The sequence below is a fragment of the Falco peregrinus genome, unplaced genomic scaffold, assembly GCF_023634155.1.
Source record: "Falco peregrinus isolate bFalPer1 unplaced genomic scaffold, bFalPer1.pri scaffold_35, whole genome shotgun sequence".
Classification (NCBI taxonomy): Eukaryota; Metazoa; Chordata; class Aves; order Falconiformes; family Falconidae; genus Falco; species Falco peregrinus.
In genome coordinates this window covers 1,772,308-1,793,861 of record NW_026599603.1, presented here as the reverse complement: position 1 = coordinate 1,793,861, position 21,554 = coordinate 1,772,308, and the positions used below count along the sequence as shown (strand labels likewise).

The 21,554-nt window shown below is 44.5% G+C and overlaps 1 protein-coding gene across 1 annotated transcript; it reads left to right on the top strand.

The window, feature by feature from the left end:
• The first annotated feature begins 4,001 nt into the window (after positions 1-4,001).
• On the top strand, positions 4,002-21,277 carry LOC129783360 (radial spoke head protein 9 homolog). Its single transcript, XM_055793350.1, has 2 exons — positions 4,002-4,353; positions 21,061-21,277. Exons 1-2 carry the CDS (start codon positions 4,137-4,139, stop codon positions 21,219-21,221), a joined length of 378 nt encoding a protein of 125 aa, XP_055649325.1. The 5' UTR covers positions 4,002-4,136; the 3' UTR covers positions 21,222-21,277.
• The last annotated feature ends 277 nt before the right edge of the window (positions 21,278-21,554 follow it).

The following is a 21,554-nucleotide window of genomic DNA, read 5'->3' as shown; positions in this document are numbered from 1 at the left end:
CTCTGTCATATGTAATCTTGGTCATGGCTCTGAAAAACCTAAATCGTTCAGGTCCCTGCCACTATAAGACATGCTCTTCCACCACTTTGCTGTAGCAACTGCAGCTTGTAGAGACAAGATGAGCGTCAGTCATAAAAACTGAACTTGCAATGACGAGGGATCATTGTCAGCAAGCTGCTTCCAGGGAATCACTAAAACAATTTGGCAGTATTTCATGCAGTGCCTGTCCTTGCTTAGGATGTCTAAAACCCCCTTTATTATATTGGAGTATATATTTGTGTATATATTAACTGCTAGTGCCGAGACACTAGGATGATGGGCAGCCTGAAATGCGGCTAATACCTATACCAATGCATTAAATCCTGCTGAAGCCTAATCACAGCCAGGACTACACTTACGTAGCAGTTTCTCACCGTCCTGTTTTGTCTTTCCCAGGGTTCCTCAACAGCATCCTCCTACTCAGACTGCTGGCAGTTTGACTGGCAGTATGGTGGCTGCAAGGTCAGAGGGCTGCACCTCACCCCTCTGGGTACCTGAAAAACACAAAGACAGACGTGTGTGTTCAGCTGCCAGCTAGAAGAATCACAGCTGCTCATGTGATGCCTGGGCAAGATGATATAATCAGCACATTAGTACTTCTTACCCCAGTAAACTCTTTACCTGTCCCCTGTGCCGAGAGCAGTCAGGAAGACAGAGGCTATTAGGGGAGTGATGAAAAATACGAAATGAACCTTAAAGACATAGAAAACTTCATGTCACAAAATGACAAAGCGCTTTGGCTCTTGTGCCTTCTTCCTGAGTAGGGCAGTATAACACATAATGTCTGCCCCGGATTACGCCAAAGAGAATCTCCAGGGAAGACTTGTCACAATCATCCCACAGATTCCTCTTTTATCTCAGCACAGCTGTTCCCATCCTGACCTACTAGCCTGATTCCTTGCTGCCTTCTTACTGAGAATGCTACTGCAGGGATTCGATTCCAGATGTGGAGGAACCCAGCCCACAGCACACGTTGTACCTTCACCCCTTCCTTTCCGAGTCTCCCAGTGACTGCACACAGCTAGCTCCGGTCTCAGTAATGGAGACAATGGCACTGGTCCCAGACAGGCCAAAAGACCCACATTCTTTGGACAGCTTGTAGTCAAAGTATTCCCAGAGTTTTGCTGTATTCAGTATGATCTCCAAACAAGAGGAAAGCGTCTATATTATACCAGGTAGGGACACCCCTGGTCCCTTCCGTTCCTGTTAAACTGTTACTTGGCTGCAGTTCCTTACTTCATGCTCAGCACAGCTCAAGGCTTCATTTTGCAGCTCTTGAAGTTTGTCCAACTGTTCATCACCCACAATCTCCTCCCCTTCTGTCAAGCAGCCACCTATCATGCCTTTCTTATTGAGAAAAACTGTACTTTTCCTTCTGGTTTCCTATCTTTTACTATCCTTACACAGTAATGACTTACACGCAGGAAAATGATTCAAACCCACACTGTTTCTGAAGCCAGACAGTCCAAACTTTTGAGTTAACTGGAAGGAAAACCAGACCTTATATTCAACACACCTGGGAGGAATAACCCCAATCTATTTCTTGGTGCATCAGAACCAACTGCAGCCTGTCCCCACCACACTGAAGTGACCTGGATGATGGATAGCAGTATAACTCGTGAGCAGTGTCAGTCTAATGGGTGCCCAGGACAGTGAAACAGTTTGTCCTGCAAGAGTATTTTGAGGGTAGCCTTCTTAATCTGTACCAGCAGAAATGCTGACATGGATTAATAACTATTTTTCTTTCTCTTGAGATCAGGTATACTACAGAATGCAAAGGAAGGTGAGCTAGCTTCCTCCTAAATCACTGAAAGTTTTTTCAAATGTTTTATAAAGCTGCAAGCATACAGGAGTCACTGTGCACTCGGCATTAACTTACAGGTACTTCAGGATTTTTAACTCTGATGCTGTAAACAGTTCTGTGAGCTTCAGTACCTTGCTCAAGATGAGCGGAAGGGAACCTGAGTTTGATTTCTCACCCAAAATGATGCCAGCTCTAAATGAGTGGAGCTGGGAGGAGCTAAAGCTGTTTGGCACACAGGTACACACATGTTCTGTGCAAAGGCAGGAGAGCTCAGTCCTCTGACTGGAGCTGCTGGGCATTGCTGGAGCATGGCACCTTCCCTCCCTGAAGCAGGTGTCCACGCAAAGCTGCCTAGCCAGCAGCCGGCTGAATGATGCCTGGTGCCTCTCTCCCCTCCTGGCTGCCCGAGTGCTGCTCCAGCCTGGGATGGCAACGGATGGGAGAAACTGCTTTCAAACTGTTTAATAACAGTGATGGTAACCTTTGACCTTAGTGAATAGCAGCACTTTTGACCTTTCATTTGTTAAATAATGCAACCACTTACTTCCTGATCCTTATCAGTGTTTAGTAATTGGGGTCAAGACAAAGCAAAGCAGAGTACAGTTACCCACCAGACTTCACTGAACCAGGAAGAATTTCCTTAAGCTATAGATTTCCTTTTTGATAATCTTCAATCAGGACTGGCAAAAACTAGACACTGGGTGGCTTAGAAGATCCATAACAGGCTAAAGAGCCTCTCAGCTGTTAGCAGCTGGTTTGAATCCAGCTGTGGTTGACAGTGGCAGAAAATCACTTAAGATCTCAGGTAGACTCTGACTGGTTTGCAGTTCTGTTTACTAGCCAGATAGCCATAGCATATTAACATGTGATTCTAGAGACATCAGTGATTAAATGAGCTCACAAAGCCTGAAAATGCCAATTCCCATAGAGAAAATCAGACTATGGCACAGTGGTAGGTGACAGCATGGACAAAAAGTTTGCAGTCACTCCTACATGTTCTGCCTGATTCGTGTCTAGGAGAGGTGGTTAATCTTCAGGAATCTGAGTCACTTTTTGTGTGGCGTACATAAAACTAATGGGTCAGATTGTGTGCTGCACAGCTCATTAAAGATTTCACGTGACAGATCAGCAGGTGACGATTGTTACAGGCAGCAGTTCCAGGATCACTGTTTTCCTTAGAAATGAACAGGAAACATATGAAAAAGAAACCCAAGAATTTATGATGTGACAATGGATTTAAATGTAAGTGCATACACATATATTTATTTATATAATGCACACATATAAAAGCTTCAACTTCCTGAAGATGTCAAACAAATTCTGTTTGTTTAAACAGCCACACAATCTCATTATTTATTGCATTTTGTATTAAGTCAGATTGCAGGGGCAGGGACTGTTTCATGGCTGTCTGTATGGGATTCAGCAAAATGAGCTCCCAAAGAGTGACATTCACAAAGAGTGAAAGCACAGAGTGCTGCTGTTTATAAACAAGCCACTTGATTATAGAAGTACACGAGCTAGGTAAGAACTGTAAAAAAAGACACCGCAAGTAGTGAGATTCAGAGGTTTGGATTTTTTAATTTTTTTTTTTTTTTGCTGCCGTTCATGTAACAAATGAGGAAGGTGGAGCCCTTTGTGGTATCCTTTCTGGTGTAATTGTATGCCCTCCTGCTTTTGGACGTACATTTGGATTTGGGCCTCTTGAAATGGAGGCCATTGACCTAGGCAGGGCAGCCACCCCTAACCGCATTCCGAGCGGGCTGCTGCCCCTCAGGGCCGGGGCTGGCTCCCCACAGGCCCGGCACAGCCTGCCCTGCCTGCCCAGGAAGCCCGCAGTGCCCCAGGCCTGCGCACGGCCTCCGGGCCGCGGCCACCCCGCTCCCCTCAGCCCCGCACCGCGTGGGAACGGCTGCCGCCTCACGCCAGGCACTGAGGTACACCGGCCCCGCGTGGTTCCCGGCCCGCCCGGGCCCTCAGCCCCGGCACACCGGCCGCCTGCGCCCGCCGGCGCCACCGGGAAGGTGGGACCCGCCATTGCTGCGCATAGTTTATGTCAGCGGTTAGCACTTATAGCTGCAGTGAGTTCTCTAGATATAGGGTGCAACCAAATGGGCACAGAGGGTTGGTCTCAACTCAGTGCCCATTGCTCAGCTAGGACTGCACTTAGCATGGCGTGCAATGCACATCATTGATGACTGATGCCACCCATTTCCGGCAAGTCTTTGGTCTTCTGTGGAGTCCACTGAAGAAAGATTGTGATTTTTTCCTATGTTGTGGGCATTAGAGAAATGATATGATACTCTATGGTGTGACGAACGTTAGCCTAGCTCACTCTATTAATGGTCATCAATGGCTGTTTGCAGGTCTTTCTTTGATGGAGGCAAAAAAGTTAAGTTCCTATTTCCATTTCACTGAGCCTGTTAACCTGAAGAATAAAACCCTGCTGGAAAAGGCTGACCTCGACCCATCCACTGACTTTCTAGACTCTCTGGAGCATGATATCCCACAAGGTAAAGGTAGAAGAATCAACAGATGCAATGAAAGGGAAGGCAGTCTTGAGTAGTCTGGGAAATGCTGAGGTGACAGGATGCAGGTTACTATGGACTTTGGTATGCTTGTGAGGAGCTTCTGCAAATCTGTAAAGGAATTGTATCCTTTACTAAATATTGTACTTAATTCCCTTCTTAAGCAAATCTAAATGCTTACAGTGGTAGATGTAAGTGTACCAGAGCTGTTACATCCTCACAACAGATCTGACCACATCAGCAGTTAATAACCCCTCTGCCTGAGTGGCATATTGTCTCTTGACTTCTGTAAAGCCTGTGACAGCTGGTGTCCCTATGGGGAGAGATAACTCCACCAGTGATAGAGGGAATTTATGTGGTTTGAAGTATTGAAGAGACCTCTTGTCTCACGCAGTATTGCTGCTCTTTATCTAAATGGGCTCTCATTAACACTAAGCTGGTATCTCTGAGAGGCTGAATTCAAATGTTCCTTCGATAAACTGTGTTAGATGCTGCAGTGTGGAATAATCTGTATTCTAGTGGGATTACACTGGAAGCAGAAAGGAAGATGTGCCTACTGGAATATTTTCAGTTCACATCTCTATTGTTCTGCTGGACAACTGTTAAGTATATTTAAAGCTTCTTCCTCTGACAGGATATTTCTCTAAAGAGATGGGCATGATTTTTATTTGCTTCTAACTACCTTTTGCTGATTTGTTGCGTTTTTTTGGATTGGGCCAAGTGTTTTCATGGCCTGCTGTCTAGAAAGAACAGAAAGAAAGGTTCTTGGGTCATAGTCAGAACTTAAGTTTGCTATTTTATTCCTATCCTGGAGTAGCAGGATAGGATAGTAGGTGACCTGTGCCTGATGGATTTGGCTGGAAGGACAGTGAATTACCAGTGCTCTGACTTTCAGACTTTATGTGTGTGTGATTAGACAAGATATATATATATCTTGTCCAATCTTTCCTTTGACTGAGAAGGAACCTAGTGAGCTCCTGCCTGAATTCTGAACATTTCTGACTGTTCAGAGCATAAACAGTGCTAAAATGTAAACCATTGTTCAACTTACTGGGAGTGTCCTTGCTGCAGTCGTTTTACAAAGGTGTAGTCTGGAGGGACTGCACATTTTTATGTATGCTGGCCCATTGAGCTGGCCCTTTTGACTCAAAAAGGAGTATTGCAAGGGAGATTAGGTCCTAGATACCTCCTAAGAAAATTTTAGCTGCAGTTTTGATGGTAGTTCAGGCATTGCTACTGTTTGCATTCCCTGCCCACCCTTTTTTTCCTAGGGTTTGTGGTAGGGAGACTTTTTAATTTTGTGAGGCCTGAAACCATAGAGCCACTGCAACAGGCGATAAATCTGGGGTGCTTTCTATGTTTCCACTAGAAAACAGGCACCAAGGGCTAAGATCCTGGAGACTAATTTGCATCACAGAGCTGGTTTTAGCCCCCTTCAGCTGTGATGAAGAATGGCACCTTTGAAAGATTACAGATACAATTCTGCAGTGTTTCACATCTAGTTCAAGGGACCAGGCAACTGGCAGGTCATGCTGTGTGTTAGACATGAAGATGGCGGTTTTATTGAAGTCTTTAAATCAAATTTGACTTGTAGTCAAATTTTACACAGTGGCAGATAGAAAGTGAGGCTCAGCTGTGCCACTGTTGTGTTTGTCTTCCTGTCGCAACCTGCGGTCTGAGTAAGTGTGAACCTTTGCCCCGTTCCTGGGAGGTTGTTGCTGTTAGTGCAGATCTCTGTCTCCTCAAAAAAGTTAATTCTCAAAGACTACCTGAGCTCAAGTGCAACTGAGTGCTTCTTAATGGAAGAAAAGAAGATTCATCATGGTGCCTGTGCAGCTCTGGCTGCTCTGTTCTGCTCCTTTTTGGACTGAACCTGAGGACTGATGGAATGAGCTTGTCAGGTGAAGGAAGTAAGGCAGGAACTGGTTACAGGATCAGCAAGGCATGTAGCCTTTCTAATTGCACTCTATCACATGCAGATAGGAGCTCTGACATTAAAGAAAGATCAATCCACCCCCCTTTAACAAGCATTCAGGTTGCCTGAAGTACTGGTTGCTTGTGAAAATGTAGGGGGAAAAAAAAGAACAGGAGGTAGACACAGGCTTTCTGCTGACTTTATCTGCACGGCTCTGCCAATGTCCCTCACTCCAGGTTGCAAGGTACTCAAACTCTGGGTCTTGAATTACCCTCTTTCAATTCTGCCAGTTCATGTTGGTCCTGACCCAGCGCAGACAGTGCTCTTTCTATTTCCTGACATGTTGTTCATAGCTCTGGCCAATCCCCTCATTTTGACCCGAAGCTTTTCTTGTCTTTCTTGGCTAGATCCACTCTTGAACAGTTATTGTCAGAGCAGAAGTAGGAATTCCCAAATCTATTGACTCTAGAATTGTGACCGAAGCCAAAATCATCTCTGCCCTCAATAAATACACAAAAAATTGACCGGGTTGAGTAACATGTGAGTGATGCTCCCAGCGTGCATTAGGATTCTCCCTTAAAAGACCTAAAGAACAGGACTGAGAGATTAAGGGCTGATTTTAACCTGTCTAAAAGTAACAACTCTTTTGGAATAGTTTTCTTTATTAATTGGAAACTGAACATCTGTGGTGGCTGTCAAGGGTGTAACTGTCATCAAATGTATGGGGTGTCATAATAGGAGAGCAGAGGTGTCTTACAGAATGGAAAATTGGAGGCAGAGAGAACATTTTATATGACAGCTGAGGGGTGGGAAGAAAGGAAGTTAAACCAGATTGAATAAAGGAAACAACGGTAAAAGCAGAGAGTTTAGTGCAAGATTGAGGAACCTGGAGTTTTGTAACAAAACTGTCTGCCACCCTCATCTTTATCAGTGATATCTGTGGTGATTGCAGGTTCCAGATTCTGTCCGTGTGTCTGTCTATTGGGTTATTTGTGCACTTCAAGAGTTCAGACTATGTTGCTGCTCCTCCCCTAATCATACTGTGAGTCTGTCTGGTTTTTCTTGGTGTCTCAGCTCCCAGAGACAAGTGACTGTGTAAATTAGATTTTACTTTAAAAATACATTTTTGTAAATGATTGTAGAGAAAAGTGGGAGAATGCAAACCCTGTCTCAAAAGCAAATTCAATTGGCTTATCCCCTCTAAAGTCGCCAGCTCTCTGAGCCAAACTCATGAATTTGAGTGGCCTGACTCATGATTTTTGAACATGGAGGGGTTGTGATACTGATCTTCTGTCACCACAGTATCAGATCATGTAATGCTTCTTTCTGATCCAAGTGGCCAGCTGGCCATAATGTTGCATGCTGGGATCTGTAGGTTTTGCTGGCCATATGTCTGCATTAAAGATAAGCTTGTTTGCTCTAGTCTAAGCAGACAATCTGCTCAACTTTATGCACAATTAGATATAGCCTTTCAGCTGCTGGCAGATTGCCAGTGTGGTCCTTTCTGTTGCGTGGAGTTTGGCACCCTGGGTGGTAGCATGTCAGGATCTAGAGTTGTGGCAGTTTTACATGTGCTTGTAGGTAATGGAATGGTGAAAAAATAGCAGAAATTCCTAGCATGCCTACAGCATTTTCACTTGATGACCTAATGTTGCATAGGTATGAAATAATGGTCACCTGTCAAGCATTGACATGATGGGAAAAGTGAAAATGGAGGGGGAAGGATGATTTTACTGTCACCATAGTATCAGATCAGGCTATGCTACATTCTGCAAGGACAAATGAAAGGGGATGGGAGAAAGCCTAAGGTACTAGCATAGACTGGAAAGCTTGGGAGGAAGTAAAACAGGGGATGCAGAATTCAGGTCTTTGGTGCTTTCAAAGTACAGTTCAGAAAAGCAATAAATTGACTCTGAGTTTTGTTACAGATTGCTGACTCAGATCACTTTGATATGGAGATAAGGGACACCAACAGGTTAAAAAACTGATGCAGTTAAAAACTGATGCGGGAGGGGAGGTATGTTGGAGGCAAAGGAAAAGAAAAATGTGGATAGGAAAAGATATGAGTGGAAACAGGATTTATAAAAGAAGACTTTATTCACAAGTCATGACTCCCAGTCAATAAAGAGCTGCTTCTGGCTGAAAGCCTACCACAGTTCACTGGTGGAATAAGGGTAGGAATTAGAATTTAAAAAGCAATATAAAAGAAATACAGAAAGTTGGGAACAAGTAATGATTGATATAATTTGGAATTTATATTGAGTAGAAAATGACAAGGAAGCCAGGATAACCTGCAGTAGTCCCTGACAACTATAAGGAGGACTTTTTCAACCATATTGATAGGAAAAGAAAGCATAGTAATGGTACCGGAAACTGTCACTAAATGGTGAAGGTAAAAAGGCTGATAAGAAATGTGGAAGAGCAGAAATGCTCAATTTTTTTTCCTGGTTTGTTTTGGGGAAGAATAAGGACTCACATGAAATGAAGACAATAAAATACTCTTTCAGACAGTTTTCAGACTGTTTGCTATGGGAGGGTAGTTAGACAACCTTTACTGTGTGTCAAAAAATGAAAATGGCTGAGCCAGGTAAGTTATTGCTGAAATCATTATCTCAGGAGACTTGTGGCATACTTACGATGTTAACCTTTAATAAATCCCAGCATTGCAGAAATATTCCCCTAAACTTATCTTAATTAGTAGTTGTGATTTAGAAATCACTGAATGGGCATATTTCTGGAGAGGGTCAGAAGGGGATTCAGCTGGGACTAGTGCCAGTACTGGTATTCTTCAACTTATTTATAAATGATCTAGGAGTAAAGAATTGGTGGAGAGGCAAATAATGACAAGGGCAGGACAGCTACAGAGATCTGGTAAACTGGGCTTGCTTAAAGAAAGTACATTTTGATGTAGCTACTTGCAAAGTCACAGACCTAAGAGCAGGGACTGGAAGCCAGACTGTGAGTTGTATTCTGGAAGCTGTGGCTCTGAAAGGAAATCCAGGCACAACCCACTGAACATCAGCTCCCAGTCTGATCCTGAAACTTAAAAGGCTAATTTGATCTGTAGATTTATAAACAAGGGTGTAGCAAATAGGAACAGGGAGGTGATTTTTTTTCTGCGCAGGCTGTTAGTGGAATCAGGACTGGATTACTGCACATGGCAAAACTGGAGAGTTACAGAAAAGAGCCACAAAAGGATTCAAGGGCTGGTGAGAGACATAAACAGTTCAATCTGTTTATCTTGCAGGAAAGAACATGAGAATGACTGTATTACACTGTGTAAATACTCCATGGAGTTTAAGTATTGATTATTGAAGATCTATTTAGTATAGCAGAGACAGGCATAACAGGAATCAGCAGCTGAATATTATAGCCAGAAAAATGAAAATGAGAAACTAGGTACAAATTTTAACAGTAAAATTACTACCGGCTAACAAGGATAATGGAGGAATTCGTGTCTCTTGGTATCTTAGCATCATTCCGGATGTCTTCCTGGGAATTGTGTTTTAGCCAAAGGCAAATCTAAGTTGCTAGTCCCAGACGTGAGTAACTGAGTTAAGTTTAATGTAGGAGTACAGAACAGGTGATTTCCTGATATGCCTGGCTGTAAACTTGATGACAGCCATAGAGGGTGATTTTTAGTTTGGGCTTCTTCATTGTCAGTGACATTAACGCAAAGGTGGCAATGTGCTCCTGAGACAGCGACTCTAAGCACAGGACTCTCAGTACAGCTGGCTTTACACTCTGAACTATGACACACGAAGGCTCAAAAGAGGACTGAGGAGATTCCTGACATTGCCATGCATTGTGTAGGGTAGACTGGGGAGCTGAGACCTCTCAGATGTAATTGCTCTGGCTCTGTTATGCTGGGATTTCGTAGCGTCATTCTAAACGGGTATACAGTGGCAGGGTGGATCATAGTGGGTCTTGTCTAGTTGCTGTTTCATGATTCAGCCAGAGAAGTGCCTAGAGAGAAGATCGTTTACCATTTTGACTGTGGAAGAAGTGACAGCCACTCAGTCTGTAGCTCCGTTTCTTCACCTGAAAGTGCAGTGATTTTGAGGCATTCCTTACACAGCATTGCAGACAATGGGATTTGTGGCTGTTTCCTTGGCTGAATACTTTGGGCACTAGCCTTTCTGCAAACTTGCTGAACAGTAGCCTGGGTTAGAACACTCATAACCTCCTGTTCTCTGAGCTTCATTGGCATGTTTTTTACCGGTTTAGCAACAGCTGGTGCTTAATGGGCCCTTGAAGATAGAGAGGCTGCGTTTCTAAGTGGGAGATAATTTCCTTTGGCCACTCTCAAGGCCCATTTTGGTAGCTCCATCTTGGTTGCCCCAAAAGTCCAGGTGCTGGAAGTAAGGCGGCCAGGAGGCACGAACCTGCTTTATCTCCATGCATTAACACAGCTAATTAACTCCCTTTCGACCCACCCTCCAGGCGATTAATCCTCTATCAGCCTAGTCTCCAGCCATTTGAAGAGTCTGTGTCTGCAGAGGTATTTACAACCCCCAGCTAGCTAGCAGAGAGCAAGCCTGCCCGTTATCAGGGCTCTAAGACAAATGGCTATCTCCCCAGTGGCCTTGCAAAATCCAGCAGTGCTATGCTGTGCTGGCCACCTACTTTCACCCAGCCTCCCTTCTCCGCTAACATTTCACAGATGTGACCTGAGCCCTCCCCTTTCATTGCTTAACAATAAGCAGCACCTCCCCAGCTCTGTGAAAACTGAGAGCAAAAGCACTTTACTTCTTAGCCTGCCAAGAGCCACACGGGGACAAGGCTTTTCAAGCTGTCTTGCTGAAATTCAAACTAAAAGACCCATAATGAATGAGAGGGTAGTGCTTCATATTAGCAAGGATAAAAAGAGGTAGCCAAAACATAGAACAAAACTCCTAGTGTGGCTCACAGCTATCCTCATTCCTGGTTAGGAGAGGTGATCTGTAGGTCTGGTAAATGTGTGAAACTGAGCTACAGCATCCCATGGAGTTACCTGACATTTATAGAAGTGTTTTTGACAAACTTCATAACACAGTAGTACAGAAGGAGTAAAACAGATTAGCGTGCATCAGAACAGTCGGCTTTTGGATGTAAAAATCGAACCAGTTAGCTCAGTGGGCTATTACTTAAAGCATTGGTACCTGAAGTTCTCTGTTAAAACTGAAGTCATCCATCCCTAGAAATAGTTCCAGGCTGGCCGTAGCTGCTGCTTTCCAGCAGGGCGCACTGTGGTCCAGGCGTTGTCAGTGCTGAGCGCAGAAAAGGAGAGACTATAGAACAGCAAAACGAGAAAGAAAAGCACCGAGAGCAGCATCAAATTGAGGAGAAGGTATGGCCTGAGTTTCCAGGCTGTGTGTGGTATATTGACCTTCTGAACTGTAGGTATGGAGAAGCTACTCTGTCCCTTCCAAGCTTAGGCAATTTCTGGAATGGTCCTGGGGCTTTTCAATAGCTTTCTTCGCACCCTTAGTGATTACAGGCATGCAATGAATGTACACAAATACGTAAGCATGTCTCCTACATCCTTCAAAAGTAGAGACACTCTTCATGTTTTTGGACTGAGGAGCCTTTAAAGGCTGTTAAGGCTACGCCTGCAGCGACCCAAGAGCATTGCCTGGGAGCAATACAAGATGCTGTCCCTCTTACAAGCTGGGGTGCTGCCAGCTCAGGAGTTCAAGATCAGACTGGAACCTCTCCTGCTATGTTGCCACGTGAGGACTCCAGAGCCAGCTGGTATTATAGCTTTTGACTGGCTGTCTGTGGTCTGCTTTGATTTCTGGAAAGGAGTCTGTTTTCCTTGGGCTCTGTGTCCATGGGTAATAAAGCCGTGCATTCACTGCTTTTGGGTCCTAGGTCTGTATCACCGCAGGGGTCTTGCTTAGTCAGAGACCTTGGATGAGTTTATACTGGAGCAGGGCTGCCCATCAACCGAGAGCTGTGGTGGAATCCTTCACTCTCCTGACTGCTGCAGTGAAAGGAGGAGGACAGAAGCAGAGTCTTCCGTAGCAACTTTCCAGGGATTGTATTTGAGTTTTTTCCTTCTCAGTAAAAGAAATCATGGCCCACCCTGTCTCCATTTCAGCTCCTGGTTCATTGGACATGAAAAGGAGATGAACTTCTTGCTGAACTGATGGGAAATGCGGGTGAAGCCTCTTAGAACCAGAAGTTGTAGTTTTATCACCACATCGGTCAGCCTTGGCCTAGCCCTTTCTCTAGGGAATGATGAAAAATTACTTGCAGGGGAAAGCCCAGGGCAGTCTGTATGTCACTGAAGTCACAACAAGTTGAGCTTTTCCTAGGAGTGATCTATTTCTGAGTGGCAGCTCCTGCCTGTGCAGCAGCTGGCATTGGTGCCAGCCCTGTTTATAGCTTTGCTTTGCTGTTTGCTGCCCCTTTGGCCATAGAACATTTGCAGGGAGGAAGTAATGGGCGTTGTCTTGCTTTACTGTATGCAAATGTCATATAGATTGAAATTCTGCAGGCTGAATGGGTGCGTGGCTGGGTGTAGAGGGAAAAGGATGAGACAGTTCATCTATGGGTATATTTGTATGGCAGTTGTGCTGTGCAGGTTGTGCTGTGCAGAGACAGCTAAGATATCCCAGGCATTAGAAGACGCTTAGCCATCTTTAGTGTTCAGAATTAGCTTGAATATCAACACAACTGCACTGTGCTGTGTGGATACGCTCAGTGTGACAGTCTTCTCAGGAACTGGTAAGCTCTTCAGGTAATTCGGGCCAGAATTTAGTATCTAGTTTAGTATGAGAACATCAACAGTTAATAATCCATGCCATCTGTTCCTCACCCTAAGCCCTTTTAACTAGTCCTGCTAATTTGATGATGAGCTAAGAAGTACAACTGGGGGACTGACAGGGCTTGTAGCCTTGCCCCTCCTGCAGGAGAGAGAATTGGATGTCCTCTAAGCATTCGATGGGTTTTGAATCCCAGCATCGACTGCTTTGTGTTCTCTCAGAATTCGGAGATCGATGTGAGGTTCTTTGCCCCTAATCCAGCCCCCGTTCATCATTATCACCTCCTCAAAGTGGCCAGTGCTTTGTTATCAGGAGAGGCAAAATCTTACAAGGTGGCCATAATCTCCTCTGAGAGTCAGACAGATACTCTCCGTGGGTAAGAAAGTGACAGTGACTGAAAGCTCTAGGGGGAAGCAGGCTAGAACAAAGCTGTCCATTGCATCCTTTCATCAAACTGTTGATCTTTCTTTCAAAGACATCACATTTGTTTGGTGACAAAAGCCCCAAAGAAGCTGAATTGAGCCTGAAATCCTGTAGCAAGATTTAGAGGAAGCGTCTTTCATTCAGAGCAGGGAGGGGCGAGAGTCCTTCGTTTTCTTCCTACCAACCAATGGGCTCACAGAAGCCCACGAAGGTGACGGATTAATGCAGGGGCTCCCCAGGTAGATGCTACGTGACTCATGCCACGCTCCAAAAACGATTCCACAGCGACCAGCTGAACAAGAAATACGGAGTGTGACAAGATCCAGCATAAACTTGTGCTTTGGAAGGAGGGTGCTTTGCCTCTCTGAGAGATTTGTAAATTTACTACAGAAGACCCAAGATACAATGATCAGTATTACAGTTGTCAGAATCCAAATAGCACAGATTTTAACCAGTTTTTCTACTCCTAAGTTTTGATTGTATATTGTCTTGCTGTTTCCTCTAGTGCACAGCCCTGTTCCAAATCTTTGTTCTGGATGCTTTCTGTGCAAAGTCTGCATCTTTTTCTCAAGGACAACAACAAAAGTTAAAAGGATTCTAGCTCTATTCTAATTATCAGGTGGATTTAGGACTTAAGGGCAAACTAACTGGGCTATGAGGGAGGCTGTAATTTGATGTGTGTTACTTCTGTGCTAGCTTTTTCAGTCTTTCCCATCCTTTGCTGCTCATTTATGTCTGTGTATTGTCCCTTCTTTTGTGTTGGCATTGCTGGCTGTGCAGCCAGATTTCAGCTGGAAAAATAACTTTATTTTTGGCTAAACTATTTTTCAGCCAGATCGTTCCCTGACCTGGTTCACTGAGCAGTAAATAAACACTTTTGTGGTCTCTGTGATGGAAGAGTGATGAGGAGGGGAATAAGGGTTTGGGGGCAGAGCCTGCTTCAACCGGATTAAGCAGCACTGTTGTCAGATGTCTAAGTACGGCCTCATTTCAGCCAGTACTTGGAGGCACCTGAATACTGTGCTCCTGGGACAACATTGCAATGCCTGGGTCTTCCTTGTCAGCAGGAAACAGGTACTTTGTGCGTAAATGGAAGGCCCAGGGCTGTCTTAATCATTTGTGCTGCAGAGGCATCCCCAGTGGGGGAGGATAATGGAGAGAAAAACCCTCTGAAGCGAGACCATTTTACTTTGAGGTTTGGGCATGGTTGTATTTGTGTGTCAAAGATGTGGCAGGCATTAGGACCACGCAAGAGCCACTTGGAAGCATCTGACTGTTTGTAAACTGTGCTTTCCTGGCTCTGGAGGCTTTTAAAAATAGTACCGAACCTGCAACCAGTCTGTGTTTTTGTTTAATTATTATGAAATAGTTATATGGGGAATTGGAAATATTGACAGCAGTGTTAACGTATGGGGTGCAGGTGGTGTGTCAAGCAAATGAAAGAGATTTAGTTTGTAGCCAGTAAGTGGCATGAAGGAGTCTGAGCCCCACATGTAAGAGCGTTTGGATGTGTGTCCTTATGGCTGGTAGGCTGTGCGTCAAATGTCTGTGCAGCAAAATTTCCTTACAGCTGCTCTGCTTTGCAATTTGTCTTTGTTTCCTATCGACAGCAAATTAGAAGTAGGAAGCTCTTTGCAGTGCTAGATTTTCTGTTGGAGGGAAATGGAAGCTAAATCCCATGGGTGTAGTGTAGCTTTGTCAGAGCTAAGTGCCTGGGGTCACGCAGCCAAGCAGTGGCTGCTTTTGCAAAGGGAAGCGGTTATGTTACCCCTCTGTGGGTGTTAATATTTGTGCTATAACTCCATACTTCACCCTCACTCAGAACTGAACTGCAGCAAGGTAGGTTATAACCTGCTCATGTGGCAGCATATTGCGTTAATGGTAAGAGCAACCATGCTGACGCTGCTTTTCCCTTGAGACATTTTCTCCTTTGAAGAGGAATTGATAATGTCACTTTTATGACCCTCTGTGAGCTTTTGCGACATGGAGCCTCTCTATCAGCCTGTCTAGCTCTTAAAGCTGTTTCTTCTCAAGCTTGTACTGAAACGAGGCATTGCTGAATCACCTCCGAAGCAGCAATGTTATGAGGTCATACTGAAAGTGGACCAGTTCCCACAGGAAAGTTCTGCAAACAACCTTCTTAAAAGGCTTTTGTTTAAAAGCTAATGTCTCACGCACACTGTTGCCTCTGTGAGTTAGAAGATTCAGCCCATAGCTGAGACAGACATGGGGGATGAGACAGGGATTTCTATTGGCAACTGGAAAGGAAGAAGAAGCTGAGAAGTAGGCTGACTTTTGAAATTCAGCTCTGGTGTCCTGGCAGCTGTTGAAGTGCCATAAAAAAGGCAGTGGTTTAACACTGGGTGAGCATCAGAATCTTCAAAGCACTTTCCTGTTTGGGAAAGATGTAAGGAACTCCTCAGAATTCCTGTCTGCGTTTGGAGGGGTGGAGGCTGCAGCCTGCTCTAAAGAGGGAATAGGAAGCTCCAGATCTTCATCCAGCGGATATTTTTCCCATGCTCTTTCCTCCCACACAGCAGCTCCCTCCCTTCCCTTCTGGAGCAGCAACAGGCAATAGTTTCAACACAGACAGTGCTTGGCTTCCTTAGGTTTGCTGGGTGCAGCTTCAGAATTAATTTGCTCTTTTAAAAAAATGTATTTTGAAGAATGGAAATCTTACCAGAGCGGTGTTACTGTTAGAAATCTCTGGTGTGAGAGCAATGACCTCTGGTTCCCTGTACCTTAGCAAGCATGATGAGTGAAGTTAACTCTGCTGTCTGATTTAGGGATAACATAGGCTACAGCTCACACGTAGATGCAAGTAAAAATCAGTATTTAACTCTAGGAAAGCCAGCTTTTACTTGCTGTCTCTTAGTTCTATTTGTATTCCCTCCAATGCAAATAACAGTTCGTAAATTTTTTTTCCTGACAACTTTTATCTAGGAGTCTTGGTGTACCTTACAGACTGATACTCTGAGTTTCTCAGCCTCCCAGCAAGAGACATGTCGTCTGACACAGGGGCAATGAACAGTACGGGGACTGCCATGGGGTATTCTGAGCCAGTATTAGAAAGGATTTGAACCCAGCATCCCACTCCTGCATTTTTATAGTAATAGAGACCTACAGCTACCTATGCAATGATTTTACTCCAAGAACCATTTGTAATAGCAGGGAGGTTTAAAAGAAAAGAAAAAGGATAAAAGAAAAAAAAAAGGATAAAAACAGCATTTCATTTTTGCAGTTCTCAGCTATTTTTATATTTTATTATGAAAATGCATTTCTAAGGCATTTTCTTGAAGGAGGAAAGAAGGCATATTCATTTTAAGCTATTATTTCGTGCTGTTCATTAGCTTCTGATTAAAGTCCTTTTAGAGTGGTTTATGACATCATTATTTCAAACTCCTACAAGAAAGGTGGGCCTGAAAAAGCATTTTTTATTAATATAGTGAGATTTGAGCTGTGATGGAAGAGAACACAATTGTCTTGAAGCTTTCCAGGAGAATAACTTGCTCCGTGTCTCATGAGTTCAAATAATTTTGTCTTCTGGACCATCTCCTCAAATGCTGCTAACGTGGTGAGGTATGGGAAAAAACAGACTGAGATAATGGGCTCTAAAAGGACCAAAATAAGTGGTTAGGTTTCACAACTTTAATGTGCTGCCTCCTTAGAAGGCAAACACCAGCACTGTGTATCAGTGCAGTTTCTGAATTGATTTTGTCTGTTGCAAAGGTCCAGCCTGGAAAAGTATACTGAATAGATCACCTTTGATTGCTGTGTTAGAAATATGTCCCCAGTGATGTGGTTAGTAAAAGGTAGAAGGTGGCATGGCTGCTGCTTTTTTGGCTCTGCAGAATAAAGAGCAGCTCTATGACTAATTCTTGCTGAAAACAGGATCTGAGTGAAAATGACATTACAGTTTCAGACAGTTTCATGTAATTTTTTTCCTGTCTTCAACGAGTGTTGTGTCAGTCCAGGTGGGATTGCCCTGAAGTAACCTGCTTGTTTTGTTTAGGTCCTTATTTCACAGGAAGACTTATGAAGCATCAGCAAAACTTTATTGTCCCTATTTGCATAGAATTAGATGCAGAATCAAGTATCAGAGAAGAGCTAGAAAGCTGTAACAATTTAATATTCCCCAAAGGTCTCACATTTATGAAATGACAAATCTGAGCCCTTTGGGAGTTTGCAGCTTGGACAGACAGTAGGGAAATGAAACAGCTGCACATCACAGCCTTTGGAGATCAAGCATAAAAGTGAATGGAGCTGTCTTCAATTACTTCTGTCCATTTCTGCCAGGTGTGAAGGTACATGGGACGTTCCTTTGATCAGCAGAGTTAACTGCTGATGAATACTCTGCAGAGATAGATAAGCCTGTGTGACACTATGGATCCACGTACTGTATTGCCCCAGAGCATAGATAAGGGGATTAAATCAAGTTGAACTGTATTTACTCTAGCTTTTCTCTGAATTTGTCCAGCAAAAAGGAGTCTGAATCCAGATATAGTTCATGAGAGCATTAATATACCTGTTTTCCTTCTCACCTTTCCCACTTGTCATGCTCCAGGCATTTCTTTTTGTTCTTTGTAAAAAGTTTTGGGCAGAGGATTCATCTGTGTACATGAACATATATACACACACACACACACACAAGCTATCACATGTACCCAGGCTGCTGGATGCTTCCAGTATGTTGGGAGACATTTAGCAAACCAGATAATCCCTAGAGGCTCTCACCACCCAGCAAGGCAAGGCACAGTCCTATTCTTGACAGACTTGCTTCTCAGAGGACTGGTCCTAAATCAAAGACAATGAGAGTTCCTCGTTCCATTAGCTTTTTGTCAGAGAAACTCTTTCAAAAGTTTACAGTCACCCCCCTGCAAACCAATGTGTAAAGCCGCAGCAAGAACCACCAGTACGTGATAAAGGGCTTGCAGATCATTTCTGCAAGCGCAAGCTGCAAGAACCCTGCACTGAAAGCAGAGTCGGTGTTCAAAGGAGAAATGGAAGAAGTTATTTGTCACATATTCAGACCTATTTGCTTGCCACTTGTTGCTCAACTCCCCTATGCATAGTCTAGCTACCGCCACGAGCAAATGGTGAAAATTTTTAGAGGCAAAGTTCAATAAACTGTTTGAAAGCTTGTCCTTTGACAGCAGATGGCTGTAGTGCTTCAGCCACTGGATGATCTGGCTCGTCATGAAACGTTCTTCACCTGGGTTTCCATGCTATCCAAGTAGTGAAGTTTCTTAAGAACATGCAGATTTTGTCAGAGACCCAGTCAGTTAGAATTTGTAATCCCAGTGGCTGAACCATTAATATGTGGTTTTACTCCAGCTATGACCAAGGTCCAGTTCAGTTTGTGTCCACATGAGTAGCACTGGAGAGACTGCATGGGAGACTGGGGTTGCCTTGTCTGTGAAACCACTGTGTGTGAAGACACTAGCTCATGCTTTAACTAGGACGTGTGCAAGGAATGTCACAGTGCAAGGAAGATGGCACACACCTGTACTGATCCTGCTCTGTATGAAGTAGCGCTTTGCTTTACCGAGATTCCAGCTGTTTCTCTTTAGTGGCAACATGGAGCTGAGTGAGTCAGAAGTAAGCTCTCCGGTATGGAAATCTCCCGAGTCCTTAAAAGAATGTGAATGTCTCTTTTGTACTTCTATCCTGCAGCCAGAGTCACTTTGTTAGAAAGTTCAGTGACTGCCATGGAAGGCAGGTGTTGCTGTCCATTTAGTTCCATGTTTGCACGTAACTGAAGAGGGTACTTTGAAAGGTAACAGATCAAAGACGACACGGTGCATATTATGATATAACCAACCTGTGGAACTTGCTACTGAAGGAGACAGGGGAAACAGTGGTGCCCAAGAAACTTTTGAAAAGTACAGAAATACAAAGAGAAGAGGGAGGTAACAGGTGAGCAGCAGAACTCACGACACCTGGTTTTACAGGGCTTTGAATTGTGGTGTTCCTTTCTGATTCTGCAGCCACCATATATATTGTTTCCTCTCAACCTCCCCCCCCCCCCCAGCGAGCCCTCAACTACTGCAGTTTGCCATGAACTGCTTCAGAGACTACATGTACCGCAAGTGAGTGTGCAAGAGCCCAAAGCTACAAGCACTGATTGCCCAGATAGCTGCTGCCGGGCGAGCCAAACAGCCTGTGCTTCCCCACAGCTGCTGGCAGATAAACAAATAGCTTCAGGAGCTGCAGGCGACCCTTGGGCCGTGTCCTGTGGAGACCTGTTGTAGGAACCTGTGGTGTTAAAACACTTCAACCCTTTGTCGGATGCCACTAAAATTGGCCAAGAGTCAGAAGTGAGTGGGAAGGGGAGGACTGGCAGCTGACAGCAATCACAGAAGCCCTTCCCCAGGCTAACCATGACATAAGTAAGCATGAGTCACAGCATAAATTGATGAGCCTAAAATTATCTACAAGGATGAATACCATCTAACTGTCCCAACACATTATGGGCTTTCTGCTTACTGTGGAATTGGCAGATTTTGACTTTGGGTGCAGACAGCCTGACCGCTTGACTCCAGGCCCGTAGTAGTATGACAGCTCCAACTGCACTTTTTTATTTGGGCCTGCTGCTTTTGCTTTTAGAGAAGATTCAGCAGGAACCTTCTTCCTTACATTGTAGCCTCTAGGCGTTAACTGATTTGGTGCTGAAGCTGGTATTTTCTTCTTTTGGCAGCTCCTTGCCCTCTGGCATTGAATCCAGGCTGATGCTCCAGCCCCCTCCCCTCCTGTGTTGTTCCCAGGCTGTTGTGTCAGATGCAAAACAAACACTCAGTGGCTCAGAGCTCCTTGCATCCAGGAGAAATTGCATTTTCACACTGGCTCTGAACCTCCTCCGCAGAGCCAAAGCAAAATCAATGCGGAAACTAATCCCTTTGCCCCTACCACGCACATCCTCTTCAATGATGGAGCCAGGAAAGACTGAAGAGAATTAACCTTTTCTGCAAAATTCTCTGAGCTAAGAAATACCCTGCTTTTCGTGCTCTCTTCCTCTTTCCCAGTTGCTGCATCAGGGAAACCAGTCTTCTCTGGAGCTGAAGTGTCTTCTTCCTCTTCTCACTACTAATGCTACAAGTTTATTTTAAAAATAAATTCCATACTATGCAGGATTGCTATAGCTAGTCTTGGCTCTCTATAGCTAGTAGCTAGACCAAGTAGGTGGCAGCTTGGTAGAGTAACTGCTGCCCGCTCAGAAGCATCCAAGAATAGCTCTAGCCTCTCCTAGGGATCAAGTATACAAGTCTGGAGCTCCAGGGTCCCTTCCTGTGACGCATATGGCGTTACTATCATAGCCATGGAATATGCTACTCTGTGAAGCTAGACACAGACATCTGGAATTGAGGGCAGCCTGTAACGCTGAACTGACAAAAGATAAAAAGGTATCAAGGTTTCTGGTCTCCCTCACTTCCCTTTTCTCAGGTGTCACAAACTCCAGTGCAGCCTTGTGCACTGTTAACTGGTCAGGCAGAACGCACTGCAGCCCCCCTCTCAGCTTAGGGACAGCTTGCTCCAGGAATGCTGCCTCTTTCTCCCTTCCAGGGACTGCACTTGTGACATACTGACAAATGGCATTTTCTTGCACAGGCTCCTGGACTGTCCAGCTAGAGAAGGGAGGCACTGTGGTGGTGCTGCGGAGCCTGCTGCGGCTGGGACTGATGTTCTACCATGTCCCAATGACCGAGCAGTACGGCTATGTCTGCTTCGGCACTGGCGAGAAGAACTTGGATCTGCCCTTCATGCTGTGACTCGCCTGTCTGGGATGAGGGCTCGAGAACATTTAGATTTTATACTTAGGAGACTTTTGTTTACTGCTTGTTCTAATAAATGTGTGAAACCTCTGCACTTTGAGCAAGATTCTTTTGTGCCTGGATTCTGGCCCCAGTTCTTTTCTTCGGACTTTGCTGTGTGCGATCCTCTTTCAGCTCCAGGTTGAATTCCCTGTTATGTGTCACTGAAGATCCTTTAGATACTGACAGATGGCATTTTCTTCCACGATGGGTGAAGCCCCAGGTTAGAAATCAAACCTAGGCCATCTGGTTACACGTGCTTACACAACCATGACACTTCCTTGACACCAT

Bases quoted from the DNA above. Each gene is read 5' to 3' on its own strand.
- LOC129783360 (XM_055793350.1), top strand. From the start codon at position 4,137: ATGATACTCTATGGTGTGACGAACGTTAGCCTAGCTCACTCTATTAAT. The intron at 4,354-21,060 runs GTAAAGGTAGAA...TTTCTTGCACAG, and splicing joins GGAGCATGATATCCCACAAG to GCTCCTGGACTGTCCAGCTA.